This window comes from Amblyomma mixtum, chromosome 5, assembly GCF_055824585.1.
Source record: "Amblyomma mixtum isolate Tamu chromosome 5, ASM5582458v1, whole genome shotgun sequence".
Classification (NCBI taxonomy): domain Eukaryota; kingdom Metazoa; phylum Arthropoda; class Arachnida; order Ixodida; family Ixodidae; genus Amblyomma; species Amblyomma mixtum.
The window spans coordinates 22827132-22845439 of record NC_143016.1 but is presented as its reverse complement, the minus strand read 5'-3'; the positions used below and the strand labels follow the sequence as shown (position 1 = coordinate 22845439).

Genomic DNA, 18308 nt, shown 5'->3' with positions numbered 1-18308 from the left:
AGTATTCCAGGCAGCTTGTCAGCCACCCATGAAGCAGCAGCATCGCTGTCTGCGGAGGCAGATTCGCCGCTGATTACTCTCCCGACGACACCGTGTCGGCTCTTGAAACCCTGCAGCCACCCGTTGCTTGCCTTGAAATCGTCATGGCCCAAGATACACGCAAAGTCCTTTGCCTTCTGTTGCAAAATCGCGCCACTAATGGGCACATTTCTGGCTCGCGTGTCCAAAAACCACGTGAACACTGCCTTGTCCACATCAGCATATGTCGACGTCTTCAGTCTTTTTTTCTTCGAGCTTGTTCCCGACTCCACTGCGTTTCTGATGCTGTGTTCCACACTCAAAATCGTTGATAGGGTGCTCGCTGGAATGCTGAAACGGACGGCAATGTCCTTCTTCTTCTCGCCCGCGGCGACTGCATTTAAAATTGCAAGTTTGTCTTCGAAAGACAAAACTTTTCGTTTTCTGGCAGCAGAACTCATCACGACCAACCGACGACGCAGTTACAAGCGGAGACGCACGACTACACGCCGACGGTAGGCCTAGCACCTCCAAAACAAGTCAACGAACCAGCACGAGAGCACAGCTGACAAGCGCAGACGCAGGACAAACACAAAATGGCGAATGCAACGCGTCGTCTCGTCGGTCGCGTCCTCCTTTCCCCCCTCTCCTTCCTTTGCCCTGGCACGGCCGGTCTCGAGGGGGGCGCGCTCGCTCTTAAAGAGCGCGCGCCCCCCTCGAGACCGGCCGTGGCCCTGGTAATGAAAGAACCGGCCATCAGCGTTGCTTTTAAAGTGAATTCTTACACATAACTGTGTCTGAGCCATTGAAACAAATGGAAATCACAAAATAAAAGTGCTTGTCCTCAAATCCATACATAAAAAATGCAACAAAAGAAATCAACCGCCGCTACAAATGCCACCTGGTGCCACGCTACACAAGCAAAGCCTGAACAGGCTGCTACGTTAGCCACGGGGCGGCGCTAGCCGCGTGCTAGCCGTCGCTATCATCATCATTGCTAAGTTCGCTTGGTCGCGGCCAGTCGCGGTGATCCCAGGCGTTCGCATAGCTGTTGGCTCCGTACAATATTAATATTCACTAATAAAGTGCATTTATTTGGTCGAATTTTCCTTAAAAGTGCGAAAAGTAATGACTGATCAGCTTTGCGAGTTCGTTACATCAAGGTTAACTGCCGCAACGTCTTCGTTACATCGAGGTCGAAAATACATGGGCTTCAATGGGGGCAGCGTTGGGGAATTCAAAAATTTCGTTAAATCCAGGAATTCGTTACATAGAGGTTCGTTACATCCAGGTTTAACTGTATTTATGATAAACACAAAGTTCTTGCACTGGTTGGTGCATTTTTGCGTTGCCACCTTTACTGCCTTGGATAGGCAGCAATGTGAACAGTGCGTGCATTGAGATTAACAGGCTGATCGGAATCGTGAGGTACACGTATAATGACTTGAATCTGTCATTTGGAGGCACTCAGTCAGTCGTCTTACACCAAACTTAAGTGAGGCAATCTAAGGCCACTTTAATTACAGTGCAGTTGTTCGCTAGGTGTAAGATTTTAACTCGTTAACTTGGGCAATTTTATATCTGCGGCACTTAATTTCTGTCAAGACATCGTCTTAGCTGAGTGGTGACCAGTGATCACTTTAGGGAGCTCGTATTGTCGTTACTCTCAGGTGTAGCAGCGTACGGCCTGTGTGAGTTATTGACCGAAAGAAATACTAAGGCACTCTGCTAGTTTCACACAGATGTTATGCGAAAGAAAGTTTCAGTGGTTGCAGCAGCAAACAATGAACATGACTGCCTGGTGCTACCAACCCCTGCGCTCGACGAGGAGCCATGCATGGTATGCTATGGTATGGCATGTGGGGTTTAAAGTCCCAAAGCTGCACATGCCCTGCAGTGGAGGGCTCCAGATTCATTTCCACCATCTGGGATTCCTCAAAGTGCACTGACGTCGCTCGGCACAAGGATGCTTTTGCTTTTCACCTCCAATGAAATGTGGCTGCCTTGGTCAAAATTTCAATCCTGTGACCCTGCACTCAACAGCCGAGTGCCATAGCCACTGAGACATTGCAGTGGGTCAGAAGCCATGCATTTGCACAGATTGGACGAAGTGAGCTTGCAAACTTGCTTTGCTGAGTGAGGCCTTGTCTGACATTGAAGAAATTGGAGAGTGCCGCCACGGCAAGAAACAGTGCGCGACCGAGGAATGCGCTCAAATGCTGAACGGGATGCATTGCCTTCTATGGTTCATTGGAAAAACAATACGATCTCCTGTTATGACCTACCGTAAAGAGAAGCGTAGAAGAGAAGCACATGAAAAGCTGGTACTGATTGGCAAAAGGGGAAAAGGCAGCATAGTGCTTGAACGTTTGCGGAACTGACATTTGTGTCCTTATTCTTGCTTTTCTGCTTACTTTTTTTGACTTGGCTGCTCCTCAGCCATGCTGCAAGGTGCTTGGTTTTTTTCCAGAAGGCTTCTATGCTGACGTCAGTCTGCCTGTCCATCATTTCTCGTGTCATCTTACACTGCAAGTCTTGCTTTACCAAGCTTCTTCAAGAAGAGGCACAGGGCAAGGGTTGTGATGTGAGTTGTTACCACATTCTGTAACCCTCTTCCACCCTTTCTTCCTCACTGTCTCTATCCCTGCCTTTATATATATAAATATATATGTATTTCTCATTGCTTCCATCTGCATACTGGGCTTCTAAATGTCTACGTTACATGTACAGGCAGAGGAAGTCTTTGGGAACCTGCTGGACAAGTGGATTGAAAAGATGCCTCTTGTAAACCCCGTCGAGAGGGAGAAACTTCTGGCCCTTACACTTACCTCCATACTGACTTCTAATTCAAAGTAAGTGTTGGTGGTGTCTTTTGAGTGCATGCAGCCTGCCTTTGTTCACTGATATATTATGTGTTGTCCTCACATATTGCATCTGCTAAAAGAGTACCACTAATAAAACATTTGGCACAAAATTCATGTGTGTTTTCTTAACACTCAGTGTGCTGTAATTTTGTACAATAGAATCTCGGTGATATGAATCTCATGGGGTTACGAAAAATTCGTATCCTCCAAAACAAACAAGATCCTTATGCAGAAGCACGTGAAATGCATTCACATAGTTCTGTCTGTAGCTTACAAGATTTATTTGTGGCTGCGCCACCACTTACTGCACCCGGTGTGTACTATGTGGCTGGCAATCATGTGTCAGTGATGCGTGGGCAGCGCTTAGTGCTCAAAGGTGTGGTTGCGGCTTGCATGTTTATATCATTGGTAGTGGCACCGGGGAGTGTTCGGAAAACCTGAAATTCTGCATATTGTGCACAGTGCACTTAGGCCAAGGAATTTTACGGATTCGTGTCATACCGAAACTCGTATTAACTGTGTTCGTGTCAAAATTTTACTACAGTCGAACCCGGATATATCGAACCCGCATATTTCGAATTATTGGCTATATCGAACACACAGATTACCCCCTTGAAAATACTATGTAAAAGTATAGGACAGTTGCGTTGTATATCGAATTCCATTTTCGCCGGACATTGGATATATCGAACGCCGCGCCGCGCCCCTGGAAGGTGCGCTTTCCCCAAAGACATTCCTGTCCGGTCCTCAGCCGCCTCAGCGGAGAACATTTCCGCAGTCAGCAGGCGCAGGGCCCTTTTTTTTTTTTTGTTCCCCGTTTTTGCGCCCCACCGGCGCGAGCTTTCCCGCTCCTCCTCTCCTCCTGTACCGCCGGCGTGTGCTCCGTCAAGGTCATTGGAGATCAGCGAAGAGAGAGCGCCGCATGGAGACGCGCGGCGACCACGCTTCTTGGGGAAAGAGAGAGAGAGAAAACGGTTGCTCGCGGGCACATCGTGGGTCTGGGGAAAAGAGAGAGCTCAGAAAAAAAAAAAAAAAACGAAGCCCAGAGCGCCGATCTTTCTCCCTGCTCTTTCTTTTCCCTCTGTCGTTCCTTCGCAGCCGGGTTGACTGCCGCTCGCATAGGCTTCGCTCTTATCGCTCCTCGCGTGTTTTTTTTTGTGTGTGTGTGCCTGTGTTTCAACGCGCGACGTGAAGCAGGCCCCAGTAGCCAACTGTTTTGGCAAGTGGCCGGAGATGACTGTCCGGAATATTTAGATGACGATGAGTGCTTGGACGACGCGTTTCGCGACTTGTCCAATTTTCTCGGCGCCGTTCCGTCCGAAGTGACTGTTGAGGACTTTATCGCTGACAGCGAAGTTCAAGCGGTAGCTGGCGTTCAAGACGCCGACTCCAGCGATGACGAGGGCAACTGTGTTGTCGAAGAAACGCGTCCGTGCGCAGCCACTGAACTGGCGTCAGCGTTAGCCTGATTCGGCGCTGTTGCGGCGAAATGGAAGGCACTGTGCTCTCGCACCTGGACAGTCTCGAGAAGATCGAGGCCAGTGTTTTGAACTTCGTTTCCCAGGGGAAAAAGCAGCCCAAAATTAGTGATTTTTTTTTTCCGCGAAATAAAGCGCTTTCACATTGCGCGCCCATACTATGTGATTCGCGGCTGTTCCAAACGGTAAGCCACAATTTGTTATGATCGGGAGTGCAGTTTTAGCCTATATCTGTATATCGAATTTTCGCTATATCGAACTATTTTCCGATCCCCTTCGAATTCGATATATCCGGGTTCGACTGTATAAGGAAAGAATCTGTGGTGTTTTTTCAAACTTTGTCACCAAACTCTGCATGTGGTTTAGTCTATTGTAGTCTGCCTTGTTTGGCTGTTAGAAAGCTCAGGATAATAGTATTGTGGTATTTTCACTGAGCTGACACACACCATAGCTACATGGGCTGGCGTTAGCTCTCGAACACTGCAAGTGTGCAACAGGCAGGAAATTCGACATGGTCGAAAAGTGCGTCTGATTATGGTGCAACCAAAAGAATGCATTAAGAAACACAGGCTGCAGAAAGCACACTTTCCGAGGCAAGCCATGCGAGTTTCGCGGACTGAAAGAAGAGCTGCTCTGCTATGTGATGGAAGCACGAAACAATGGCTACGCGTTGACAGCGGAAGTGCTGCGCAGCATCTTGTGGGATGAGTGTGCACCAGAGCATAGCAGCAGCTCAGAGTCAAAATAATCTGTGAATGGCAATTGAACATAGAGTAAACGCCGCTCATTCCCTAATTGGTGTCTTCTTAATTTAAAAAAAAAAAATCGCACATCCCGTGTATGGGTGCACCACGAAAATTGGCCCTCGAATCTGGAAAAAAAAGTGGGGCCCTTACACGCGTTTGTACAGTAATATAGGTTTCATATTGTTACCAGTGAACTGGTTACCGTATTGGTGGACTCGACTCGTAAATGAATTGTGAACGACGAAGTGGCGGTGCACTGGACGACGACGACGCTGACAGTGTGAAGCTGGGCCCTTGGAGTCTGGAAAAAAAGTGCGGCCCTTACACGCTTTGTACAGTAATAGTATAGGTTTCATATTGTTACCAGTGAACTGGTTACTGTATCAGTGGACTCGACTCGTGAATGAATCGTGAACGACGAAGTGGCGGTGCACTGGACGACGACAACGCTGACAGTGTGAAGCTGGGCCCTTGGAGTCTGGAAAAAAAAGTGTGGCCCTTACACGCTTTGTACAGTAATATAGGTTTCGTATTGTTACCAGTGAACTGCTTACCGTATCAGTGGACTCGACTCATGAATGAATCGTGAACGACGAAGTGGCGGTGCACTGGACGACGACAACGCTGACAGTGTGAAGCTGGGCCCTTGGAGTCTGGAAAAAAAAGTGTGGCCCTTACACGCTTTGTACAGTAATAGTATAGGTTTCATATTGTTACCAGTGAACTGGTTACCGTATCAGTGGACTCGACTCATGAATGAATCGTGAATGACGAAGTGGCGGTGCACTGGACGACGACGACGCTGACAGTGTGAAGCTGGGCCCTTGGAGCTGGCCATCGCAGCGCAGCCGTCAATACAGACTTCCCCGTAACATCCCCGTAACATCTCTTGGTGGAGGTCGCAGGTTTGAGCCGACCACACGCTGGCTCTTCGGAGAGGACGTAACCTCGGACCCGTCGCGATGGCTACCGACGCGGCCCCCCCGTCTGCGCCTGCCACACCAACTATATCATTGTATAGCCCACCCTCGTGACCTGGGCACACTGTGCGTTACAGATGACGTGGACGTCGAGGACTGGCTCTCGCTTTATGAGCATGTTAGCCAGCACAACAGGTGGGACGCCACGCTGTCGCTGGCCAGTGTGATTTTTTTTATCTTGCCGGCACCGCACGCGTCTGGTTCGAAACCCACGAAGAAGAAATTGCCACGTGGGATGTCTGCAAACAGAAGCTCCGCGACCTGTTTGGGAAGCCAGCTGGCTATCAGCCTGCTGCCAAAAAAGAACTTGTAGCTCGTGGCCAAATGGCGACTGAATCATACATCACCTACATCCAAGACGTCTTGGCACTGTGCCGGAAAGTCGATAACACCATGACCGAAGATCAGAAGTGTGACGAAGACAAAGCTGGCAGTGGCGTGGGACAGAGCGCTTGCTCTAGGCCAGCACCCATTAAATCATCTCTTGTTCATCGTTCATCGTGCCTCATTCTTTGGCTGGCCGCCACGTAACATTTGGTGTGAGGTGCTGGGGAATCATCGGCATCCTGGTCCTGGAGCTTCGGCGTCCTGTATGAACTATAGTGGTCGGCTGTGAGTCCATGGCCTGCGTCGCCCGGCTTGCCCCAACTGTTCCGACCCGAGCCAACCTCGCCTTTGCTCCCCCCGCCCCGACCACCCGACACGACGAACTGGACCCGACGACATCGACCGACCCGACCTACTGACTCCACCGATCCAAGATGCTGCACACATGTGAAGACACCGTTCCCCTGCCTCTGCCGTTCGGCGCGTCCTGGGGCCTTGGCCGTCGGCTCCTGGTAACCTGCGGCCTGGAAGCTTCATGGACCAGGACTCATACTCTCGTTTTTCACATTGTGGCGGCCAGCGCTGCACGCTTTTCAACTTACTGTTCAAACCCTCTCTCAAGACCATCGCCATTTCATGCGTCTCTGTCAACAATCAGGACAATAGCTCGGTGGCCCCGGGTAGTGTGACGTAGAAGACGAAGCTGGCAGTGGCACGGGACAGAGTGCTCACGCTAGGCCAGCGGCCATTAAGTCATCTCTTGTTCATCGTTCATCGTTCATCGCGCCTCATTCTTCGGCTGGCCACCGCATAACAACTTGGAAATAAGATGAAATACCACAAGTACAATTCAGGATTTACATAGCTAATGCCAAGATATGGTCCACTCATAAACAGCTGAAGGCACAGATCTTCATTTAAATAGGTCTTAAATGCATGGGAAGAGTACATCTGTGAAGCAGGATCAGAACTGTCAGCACAAGTCCAGCTACTTTCACATGGTTGGCAGAAACGGAAGAATGCAATTGGCAACTAAAAGAGTCAAAATTGGAAATCAGACATTACAAGAAGTGGATGAGCTGAGAGCCCTTGGGATTGGCATTCATAAGTTTGGCAAAGGAACACAATGGCTCCACAGGACACAGGGGGCAACAACAAATATGTTGCACTTGATCAAGCGAATATTACCTAGGGAAGGAGAAGCCTGTACTGAAATGGTCAGACGTTTCTGTGTTCAGTACTTCAACCCCGGATACCACTCTGGGCTCAGTTTCATCAGTAGGTGAGCCGACAGTGGGTGGCACTGGAAACGATTAATAGGAATGGAATGTGTACCATCATAGCCCTGCCACAACTAACACTCATCCCAATTCTCCATGAATATGTGGAGCTGAATATGCTGAATGAACTTGTTGAACAGCAAGAGGCTGCAAAACAAAGAGCAAGTATGTTTTGCCTGTTGCAGCTGTGTTTAATGACTTGTCAGCGCAAACAATGAAAGTGACAGATCCCCCCTCCTTGGAGATACACGACAGTAAGTACAAACAAGATAACTAAACTACGTTGTAAAGAGAAGCTGACTTCTCAGACTGGGGTTGACAGAAGTCCAGGAACATGCTTTGCTTATACGAATGCGTTGGTCATAGACAAGGGTGGTAGAACAGCTACTGCTGGTAGGACACACACTGAGTTAATCGCACATCAGGAATATGTGTCTGTCCCTCTGGACCGACTGGTGATGGAGGTCTGCGCTAACCATTATGCTGTGAAGGCCATAATGAACTTGGTGTCTATAAGAGAAGCTCATATTTACACACCCTCTTCAGCTGCCATTCAACTCAAAAGAGTTACAAAGAGACTAAGCATCATTTAGGAGATGTATTTTCTTGAATAAGAGAATAACAAAATGCATCCAGGTAAATTGGGCATAAGAAGGTGCACAGAACGTTGACCAGACAAGAACACACACTCTCACAGGAACACCAAGTCTCCAACCAAGAATGCCTCCCCATCTAGCCTCGCTTTTGATCTCGGCTCTGCCCTTCCCATCATGACGTCCTCTTCAAAGAAAAGTACACGTGCCTTGATTTCTCCGTGTACATAAATAACACCTCCCTTGTAATTTAACGAGATTGGAGGAGTTGTCCCTTAGAGCATTAGAGCTAGGGCGGCCCTTACCTCGTTTATTTATTTATTTATTTATTTATTTATTTATTTATTTATTTATTTATTTATACATACTGCAGCCCTATTGGGCTATTGCAGGGGTGGGTGTGAACAACAATATGTGCCGATGTTTATGTGCCGATGAGGCTCTCAAGTAGCAACAGTGCCTAGCACATGGCCTAAATGTTCCAACGTGGATGTTTGTCACCTGCTGCGAACATGTCCAGGAACAAAGGTATCAAGAACAAGATGTCTACAGGAAGTTGGACTGTCGGCTATTTGGGAGAAAGACTTCACCCTGTGGCTGATGGACAACACTAAGAGCCGCAGCCTGTTCAGGTTTCCAAATGAAAATAGCCTCTATGGTTGTCTGTAGTATATTGACTGCCCTTTCTTATGCTACATGGCAAGTCCTGGTTATAATAAAAAAAATTATTTCAGCGTTTGTTGGCAGTGTGCCTCTCTTTGTCCTTGCCTTAGAATGATGGCCTCGTGCCGTCACATGCCTACCCCTGTTTGTGTGTTGCATGCTTGGATGGCATGGATGATGAGGTAGTAACATGTCTCTTACACTGTGGTATTGAAATAAACGTACAATCTGTGAATAATAGTATGCATTATTCCGCATTCAGTCTGCAGTTCAGCCACATTTGTGATTTCGAGCAGTTCTGGGATTTTATGGGTAAAGCCACTTTTGGCTATCAATGGTTTAGTCATTGTAGCTAGAACTGTGTCCCTGACAAGTTTCCCTATTTTTGGATTTCTCAGCAGCATTCATTTCGCAAAATCTTCAGTCTTTTAAAGGGCAACTCGAGGTGTTTTTCGTACATTTTGAGCTGATAGCCAGGTCACATTCTTTAGAGTCCCCTCTCTCCCACAGTAAACGTTTCTCAGCATGACCAAGTCGGAAGCGTTTTAAGATAATGAAGAAGGAAAATCAAAACCGAGACTCATTCCTTGTCTTTTGTGATGTTTCCCGTGATGCAGCGATGATGGCACAAACATTATTAAGAAACACTTGTACACATGTCGAATGGCTGAAGTAGCGACTGAAAGGGATGAGTGCCTTCATAAAGTGCCTGAGGCCTGATACAAACCTCAAAACTGTGTTAGTGAAGCGGGGAGAAGTATTATTTTGTGGGAAATGTTTGCGACGCCAAAAAGTCAGTGCTACTGACTTCAGAAATCATCTAGACTGAGGCCACAAAAATGGAAAACTTTTCGATCGATTTGTGCCAGAATGCTATTTCATGTGGCTGCTAAACTTCATGGGAGTAGTCAGGAACGAGAGGGAAAGCCACAGGATAAATTTCATTAGAATACGTTAACCTTGAAAAACTCCCGGAGCTGCTTTAAGAGGAACCATGGCCTTTGCATAGAAATGTTTGTGTGCATTTGTATGCCCGCAACAGTCTTTAACAGTTGTGTCTTTATGGCTTGTGCTTTTTGTTTTGTTTTCACCCAGTGCTGTGTATGAGCGAATCTGCGGAATTCTCCTGTCCATTGTGGAAGTCTTGAATGATGTCACAAAGTGTGATAATCTAGGAGCCCAAGTGGAGTGAGTATGCATATATTTGATCACACTGCACTGCTGAAGTTATAAGTTGGTTATAAGTTTGATGGGACCACAGTGGAGACGATTGACCCTTTTGACCTTTGACTAAGCTAGAAACCTAGAGGCTTTTGTGAAAAAGGAAATGGGCTGCAGTCCAATACCTCTGTTACATAGTCGAGCTGCAGTTTCAACTTGGTAGCGATGAGGAGCTCGCAGAAAATCTGTCGTCGGCGTCATTGACCATAAACGAAAAATCCACGAAAAATCCCCAGGGAAGCAACCTACACCTAGTTTGCATAACCTTGTGGTGTCATCACAAAGCCTGCCATTGAAGGGGCAGTGATGCATCGCTTAACCGCTGTGTCACTACGCCAGGAGTGGCATGGGGACTTCCAGGGATCTATGAATGTTAAGTACTGAATGACCAATTCTGCATATATTATTGGCATTAACCCATTAAGGGGAGACACCGGGTCTTGATCAAAATGTGAAAATTTCGATTTTGCAAAAATGGCATATTTGGGATCAATGCAAAGTTTCTGCCTAAAAAGTTTCAAGGTTTAAATTCGACCTCTGACTACTGAAATATCTATATATTTCTTGCCTATGGAGCACGGAAATGGTGATTTCGGAGTGAAATGCGGCGGGAGTTCGCACCCATCGTTTCCCACAACCGCGTCCTTGTAGGCCGCTATCTTGGTTTCGTTTGTAGGCTGGGCCCCTTCCCCACTATCTGGTATTACTGACTACTGTGAGGTACGTTTGGAACATCCTCATTCCACTGTTTTTCTGCTACTGTATGTACTGTCAGCGCCAAATGAAACTTGAACATAAAAACCTTAGTTACAGACCAAGTCCAAAAACACTTCCAGTGAACCGCCTGCGCACTTTGAAGTGAAAATAATTGGACTATATTCGATCAACTAAAATATTTTTTGTTTTGCTGTTTGCATTTCAATTGTCTCGTTTGTGTTTCATTTGATGCTAATTGTATATTGTTTGCAGCTATTCAGCAGGCCTGTTATGCCCAAACAGCCTATTTAGTTACATCTCTCTCTCTCTCTGCCAGAACCATTCCTTCATGTCGTGCATTTTTGTTTGAGCTTGCCGATTCCTTTCACATCATATCAACTCATTCTTTCTTGTTTTTCCGGCTTCCAGTTCACTTGTTATGTTGGACAGTGAACCTATTCCTCCAAGTGAAGAAGAAAGTGAACATGATCGCCGCAAGATAGAGGTAACCTCCTTCGAAACCCTCAGAGTGGGCTGTAATTTGTTCAGAAATGAAATAAGTTCTTTTGACATCTTCAGGAATGCTTGGCACACTGTGTAATGAAATTTTATATGCAAGCCACATTTCTGGCAGAAGGTTTTCTTTTTTGAACTTTGGTCACCAGAAAAGCCCCTGTAAGAACACAGCTGTTTCTGCAGTCACCTAAACTAGTACACAACTTGCTGTTTACTGGAAGCAGAATTTCTCTGGGCCAAGAGTCAGTAGAATAGTGACATGTCCTAGTTTAAACCAAGTTGTGTTGTATTCATGTAGTCTTTTCCTTGCCGATTGTTGTCAGCATTTACATTGTCATTGAAGTAATGTGCCTTGTGGGCCCGGTCCGCTGCGTTTCGAGATGCTGGTCTTCCAATTTTGTGGTGTATGCTGTGCAGCTGTCCAGGCAAGACCCCGTACACACGGTGGCCCTGCGAGACTACCTCTGCTCGCAGATGCGAAGTCTGCGGGAGTCACTGGGTGAGCAGAACTTTGAAGAACTCATGGGGCAGGTGGATGTGGAGACGATGCAGCAGCTGAAGAGCTACCTAGAAGGGGGTCCGCAGCCCAACGGGGGCACAACCGCGGGTACTACAGCCACGGGGAACCAGGCCAGTACAGCACCCCACACTGCAAACGCCCACCCCACCTGATTCACAGCTCACCACCTCAAGCTTCACCACTGTCACTCTCCACCTTATTTTTTCTATGACAAAACGGAAACAAAGAAAGTGGTTGTGTAACTAAGTAGTGCTTGAGAATGATGCACGGCAGAGGTTGGAAAAATCTTGTACGGCTGGCTTCTGGAAGCCATGGCACGCTCTTGGTTTGGTAGGGTGTACTCTGAGAGAGCTGCGTCTGTAGACGTCTTTTTTTATTTTGTGTTTTTCGTGGTATGTAGTGCAGCATTAACAAGCAGCAACACATCTCAACTGCTGTGCTTACTTAGTTAAAGCAACATGCTAACATTGTTTGCTGGAGCGTGCTTAACTCAGTGTATTTTTCTTTTTATCGGTTCTTATCTGATCAGTTTAAGGAGGTTGCCAATTTTCTGGGTTGGCTAGCAAATGGCATGGTCAGCTCTTTCAGAAACTCTGATGAGAACATTTGCATAGCTAATGCCCCAGGTGCTGTCACACCAATTGCTTGACCAAGTGTGGTGACTGTGGTTACTTTATACAGAACTATGCCTTGCACTCTGTGGCACATCATTTCGTCGCACAGTTTCAAATGAAATTTTTGTTTCACATGTGAGATGCCATTGATCTGCTCCCTCATGTAAGAATTCTGAAATGGCCTTTTCTTTCTTTGTGATCTTGATTTTTCTCTTTCTTGCCTTGTAATCAGCATATTGTGGACAATGGGAATGACTTCCTAGCACACTACAAATGAAAGTGCACTGTTTAAATTCCTAGATAAAAGTTTCTCTTCGCAGAGGAACTTTTCTCCAGAAAAGGAAGAACATGCCATGCACATGGATGAACTTGTTTTACCCTGCAGGGTTTCTCATTTACCAATTTGCTGTGCTAGTGCCACTTATCCACATCACTGGTTTCCATGGTTGATAGTAGTAGCTTATTTTGTTTTTTTGAGTGCTGATTCGTGTCTGCCGGTTTAACCAACTAGTTTTATAAAACACGTTGGCATCCTCTCGAGTGCTGTTTGTAAAAAATTTGAATGTGTGTTTAACACTGCGTGCTTGAGCTGGCATATGAACATGGCATATGAACATGTGGTGTGTGTGCTGAACACATGGCTCAAGGCTAATTGAAAGCTTTTGTGGTTCCTTTGAGTTTTATGTTTCAGATGCACATAAATGTATTATACATGTACTTTACGAAATTTTGTTGTAGTACTATATTGTGACCAATGTAATCAGTGCCAGCGTGCAACTCAAATTTGAGCTTGTGTTAAACTTGGCCCCAGTGTGAATGCCGATTAACAGATTTAAAAATGTTCCATCCAGTCAGAGTGACATCCCATTATGTGGGGACAAGAAAGGTAAAAAAGTAATGCAGGAATCGGAGTGTGTCGTGTGTAAAGTGCGAATTGAAAACGCTGAAACCCTGTTTTACATCCTGCCTGGCTGCCAATTTATGCTGGCATGTGATGTCTCATGCTTTACTCTCTCCTTGCTTGCTTGTTTCATTTGCAAAACAAATAGCCATGATTGATGCACTTTGCATCGTATGAGGAATGAACTTGCTAAGGTTGGTGCATCTGTGTCTTGATTTACGACAGGTTTTTCTCTCTTTGTGACAGAGTTGAGAGCTGCACCTTCTTTTTATTTGCACTCTTGTTTATATTACCAGAGATGCTTGTTTTTGTTACATAAAAGCAGAGGCTGTTAATAAATGTTTCCCATGCCAACACTACCTGTCTCTCATGCCAGCGTTGGCTTTGGACCTCATTCGTGTCCCTGAGCAGCAATCTCTGTCTGTAGTGAAAGCAATGCTGAAGCTACAGCTGGACTTCGAAGCATGCTGTAGTGGAAGGAACCAGAGTGGTTTTGGCCAGCAGAGCATTGAAAGTGATAGTGATAGTTGTTAGTGGGGCTTTCTAGTGGCAATATCAGTGTGCTGTTGACCCCCTTGCACTGTCACCAGCATCTGTATGGTGCCCAAATTTACAGGGAGAGGTATTGGTGTTTTTGGCAGCTTGGCATCTTGTAACCACAATGTGGCCAAATAGGTCTTCACAGGCTGGTCAGCCTTGAAACACTGGGAGAAGGCCCTGTATTACTGGAACCACAGTTGTTGCGGTCACACACTTTAGTGAAAGCGGAAGCGCCTCATAGTTTCTCCCATTTTGCCTCCCTCAATATGCAGTTACTGCGGCGGCTGAAAACCCGTGATCTCGTGCTCAATAGCAGCATGCCGCAACTGCCCAGTACCACTTAGGTGGCTGCTTCGGTCACTTCCTTGACGTGGCTCAGTGCTTTGATGACGTCAGCAGAGCTCAGACTTTGTTCCTACAGCGCTGGCCAAAGAAGGCAGCAGCAACCGCGCACCTTCTCTCTGGAGGTCTGTGCGGAGCAGGGGGTGGGGAAGGGCATGATACGGAAGAGCCGGTGGGCCGAAGGTGGTGCACGGCTTCTGGGGCGTTCTGCTGCCTCCGTCGCTACAACGCAGCGCACATACGCATGCCCTCTGATCCTTCTCCTGTTCCGCGCGAAATGAAATTTGCAGTCATTTGCAGGAATATCGCAATCTCCCGCCCGCAACGCCGAGTGCACCCGAGCGGGTAAGTACACAGACGAACACCACCACTCGAGACGGAGTGCCGATAGCCCTCGTTCGCCGGTTCTTTTTCTTTCCGCCGCCTCCGGCCTCTTCGTCCACCTCCTCGCCTTGCGAACGGAACGAGCGGTGCGGCGGCCGGGTCAAAGTAAGAGGGTTATTCCGCTGATTGTATTTTTGCCGCCGCTGCTGCCGCTTTTGTTCGCAGCGCGGCGGGCCCTGCTGCGTCCGAAGAAGTGGTCGAGGCCGGGCGTATTATGATCCGCCGCCGCCGCTGGTCTGCTGCTGTGTGCTGCCTCCGCAATTGCTGCTCCCGGCCACGAACACACGCACACACGCACACAGGCTGGATGGAAAACTGAGTCAAGGAAACTTAGTCTGTATTCAACGCCTCCGCCCGCTGCCGCTGCTGGGGGTGAGTGAAGAAGGAGGCGGGGAAGAGGAGGCCGCTGTCGAGAGCTTGCCTTATTTCCCAAGTGGCCCGGCTCCGCTGTGGCAGGCGCAGCGGCCCGAGCCCGGCGCGCCGCTCGCCGCAGACGCCTGCTGCGCTGGCGCTTTCCTTTCCAAGCCACGTTGTGTCTGTTGGCGTTTGAACGAGTGAGTGCGATCTGGTCGTAGCTCGGCATTCGGGAGTCCGTTCATCCGCGAGAACGCGCGGTGCCGCCGGCAGCAATATGGAGAGCTGCTCACATTCATCTCGCACGGCGTGCTGGCAGGCCGAAGAAGACCTGACCGAACGGCTTGCTGCGGCCTCGGGCGAATCGTCAACCACGGGACGGTGGTGTTTTTAACAGTCCGGTTAAGCTAGCCGATCAAACCGGTTCTGTTTGACGTCTTGCTTAGCGGCGGCTTCGCTTCGGTCACATCAGGGTCTTGTTAGGTGCCCACGTGTAGCGAACAGCGGGAGCTTTCTTATGCTTGCTTGTTAGGCCGAAGCGCCAAAGGTCGTTTGTTTCGTGCCCGAGGAGTGCAAATGGCATCATACAATTCTTGCGCCAGGGCTTCAGTGACGTCGCCACCACGCGGTAGTCCGGGGTTCATTAATTTCGAGGGCATAATATGTGTGTCCTGTTTCTGCAAACGGTCCATACTAAAATTAAGAACGCCATTTGTGGTCCACGTGAATACTAAAAGTACTAGTTAATAGCGCCTGGGCGCGAAACAAAAGTAAGCATTTTCGGCGCCGTGTGCATGCAGTCGCGCTCAGTATAACCTGAAACGCTCCGGCGGGGACCGTAGTTCGATTCATATCAAGTACCACCGAACATATTAGAATAATGTTATTAAGTTTTCTTCATCCTTAAGTGGGTGCATGAGTTGCATTGGTTGGTGAGTATGGTAGAGCTCAATAGTCGCCCTTGTTCTCTACTGGTCCCCGCAGAGCGTTGATTAAATTGCGTCCCTTCACAACCTGCAAGCTTACATACTCATGCAGGGTAACTTTACCATCTCCGAGGAAGTTTCACTTGTGTTGTTTAAATGTTTAAGGTTAGGACAAGATTATTCCAACTTTTATTTGTAAAATTTCAGAAACGCTAGAAAAAAATAGAAATTAAGAACGATATAGGGTGAATTGCTTGGGAAATGGGTCTATGACCTCACCTTGAGCAAAACGGAAATGCCTTGTGCCATGGCGCTTTTTGGCCGCAGATGCCCTTGCGCCATAAAAATTTACTATCATCATTATCATCACTAGCATTTGTCCAAAACAGAAAAGTAGCATTGTTGCAACGTTTCGGTGCTACCTGAGATAGAAATCCAATGCTCCATGAATACACACTCCTACTTCTTCTTGAGGTAAGTTCCGCCCGCATATCTTGTGTGTTGCGAGTCACGGATGGCTTCACGCATAGTTTGCTATGGTCGAGCGGAAAGTGACACACTGTCCTGAGCTACAGCATCACGTGACGCCTATTTACTTCGCGTAAAACGTCGCAAGCCCACATTGTTTTAAAGATGTCCGTCTGTACAGGTGTTTTACGAGAAAGGATAATCGTCATTAGTATTTACATCGAAACTGAACACGGAAAAGCCATGCTTCTTAATACTGTTGTGAGCCAACGTAATGGACGGACAACGACCTCTGTGACGTAGTGCCCGCTGTATACAACCAAATGGCCCGTGCTATGCTGACAAAACCGCGCACTATAGCGTCGTTTCAATGCTCGCTTATAATACCCCTCGTAGGGCGTTCTGGCAAATGCGGCAACCTGTGAGCTGCCGTCGACGCTCCGAGATACGGCTTTGTCGGAGTCACTACATCACAAAGCACGCATGTGCCGAATAGAGAAAAGGAACAAATTCTGCGTCCTCGGTGCTATCGGACGTGTTTTCAGGCGCAGGCTGAAAAACGTGTTAACAATTCACGTCTCTTCCAATAAACTTACGATTACCATATCTCGCATTCATAATAGGAGTCACGGGTCGCCGCTTTAATGTCGGTGTAAACAACTTCGATAATGCCCTGGTTATTTCTTTAGGCTCGTGCCGGCGCTTCAGATATGCGGCTTAAGTGGGAAGATGCTGCGCAGCCGCTTCAGAGCTCACATTCAGAGTGCCTGAAAACTTGCTGATTCCCTAAATCCAATTTCGAGCTTTTCCCTGCCTTTGTGATTTTCTGTGCAAGCAAAGTTCTTCCCGCAGCCCCTTTTCTCTTTCCTTTTCTTTAAGCTTCTCGATGCAAATCACGCGTGATGCTTCAACATTAGGCCGGTTTACCGCTAACTCAATTTAAAAAAAGTGGGGCCCTGGCCTTCGTCGTTTCTTTGCGGTTAACAAGCCGGTTAATGTTCATTAACAATAATCAAGAGTGATCCGAAAGTTTGCGTATGCATGTTTTTTGTTAGTTTTATTTAAAAAATGTTTCTATCATGCCGCTTTGAGTGCGTATATTTTTTCGCTATCTTGTACAAGATAAGGAAAAGTGTGCCGATGAGGACCAGCTGAGCGGAGCGTTGTGACATGGGGCTAATCATTTGTTTTTGTTTTTTTTTTAAAGAATGAATTTTTTTTAAAAAAAAGAACGGAACTAGAAAGCGGCGTGCAGCGTTTTCCTTTCACTTATTTTTGCCATCTTCTTTTCTCCTCTAGACCTCTTCATGAGTGTGCGCCTGTATATAGGGGCCTGTGCCTGACGGCTTCGTTACAGCGAACAGGTAAACAATCGTTAAATACTATAGCCAAAATTCGTGATATAAAATTTCATGAAAAGCGGACGCAAGAGCAGAGCAGTTTAGTCAATGACGTGACTGCGACTCAGGCGATCCTTACCAGCGCGGCAATTGCGGTGGCCACAAACAACCGAGCGCTTACGTTGGTTTCACCGCACAACACCGCCAGCACGCAACGGTGTCTTTTGTCCCCTGGAGGCTTTCGTCCCCGATAGTACATATATTTTTCGTCACGTCATCTCAATATCCACTCTAAGGTTGCGGCTTAAAACGCTTCGTCTCAATTTCGCTTTCGTCACTGCGGGGAACGAGCCATGGTTTGCCATCACTTGATCGCAGATAATGCTCCGTGTGACCATTTCTTTTTGTAGCTGCACGCGCAGATGAGAAATGTTGAATTTTAAACGGCGGCGATATATTTCTCAAGCGAAAGATAGTGCCGACGGTCATGTACAAAACAAGACGATCCCGATGCGATGGACCGGCTGAAAGCGCCGT

At 47.4% G+C, this 18308-nt stretch overlaps 1 protein-coding gene across 3 annotated transcripts in view; it reads left to right on the top strand.

The window, feature by feature from the left end:
- The window catches only part of Impbeta11 (importin beta11), a 53489-nt gene extending 39680 nt beyond the window's left edge, over nt 1-13809 (top strand). For 2 of the 3 annotated variants that reach the window (XM_089543631.1, XM_089543633.1), the window contains exons 22-26: nt 2489-2602; nt 2749-2870; nt 10045-10137; nt 11296-11371; nt 11800-13809. In XM_089543631.1, the coding sequence (XP_089399757.1) occupies nt 2489-2602; nt 2749-2870; nt 10045-10137; nt 11296-11371; nt 11800-12054 (660 nt within the window). In that variant the 3' untranslated portion in view covers nt 12055-13809. The remainder of the gene's footprint in view (nt 1-2488; nt 2603-2748; nt 2871-10044; nt 10138-11295; nt 11372-11799) is intronic. The other variant, XM_089543632.1, reaches the window with a different exon arrangement.
- Nucleotides 13810-18308: the final 4499 nt, after the last annotated feature.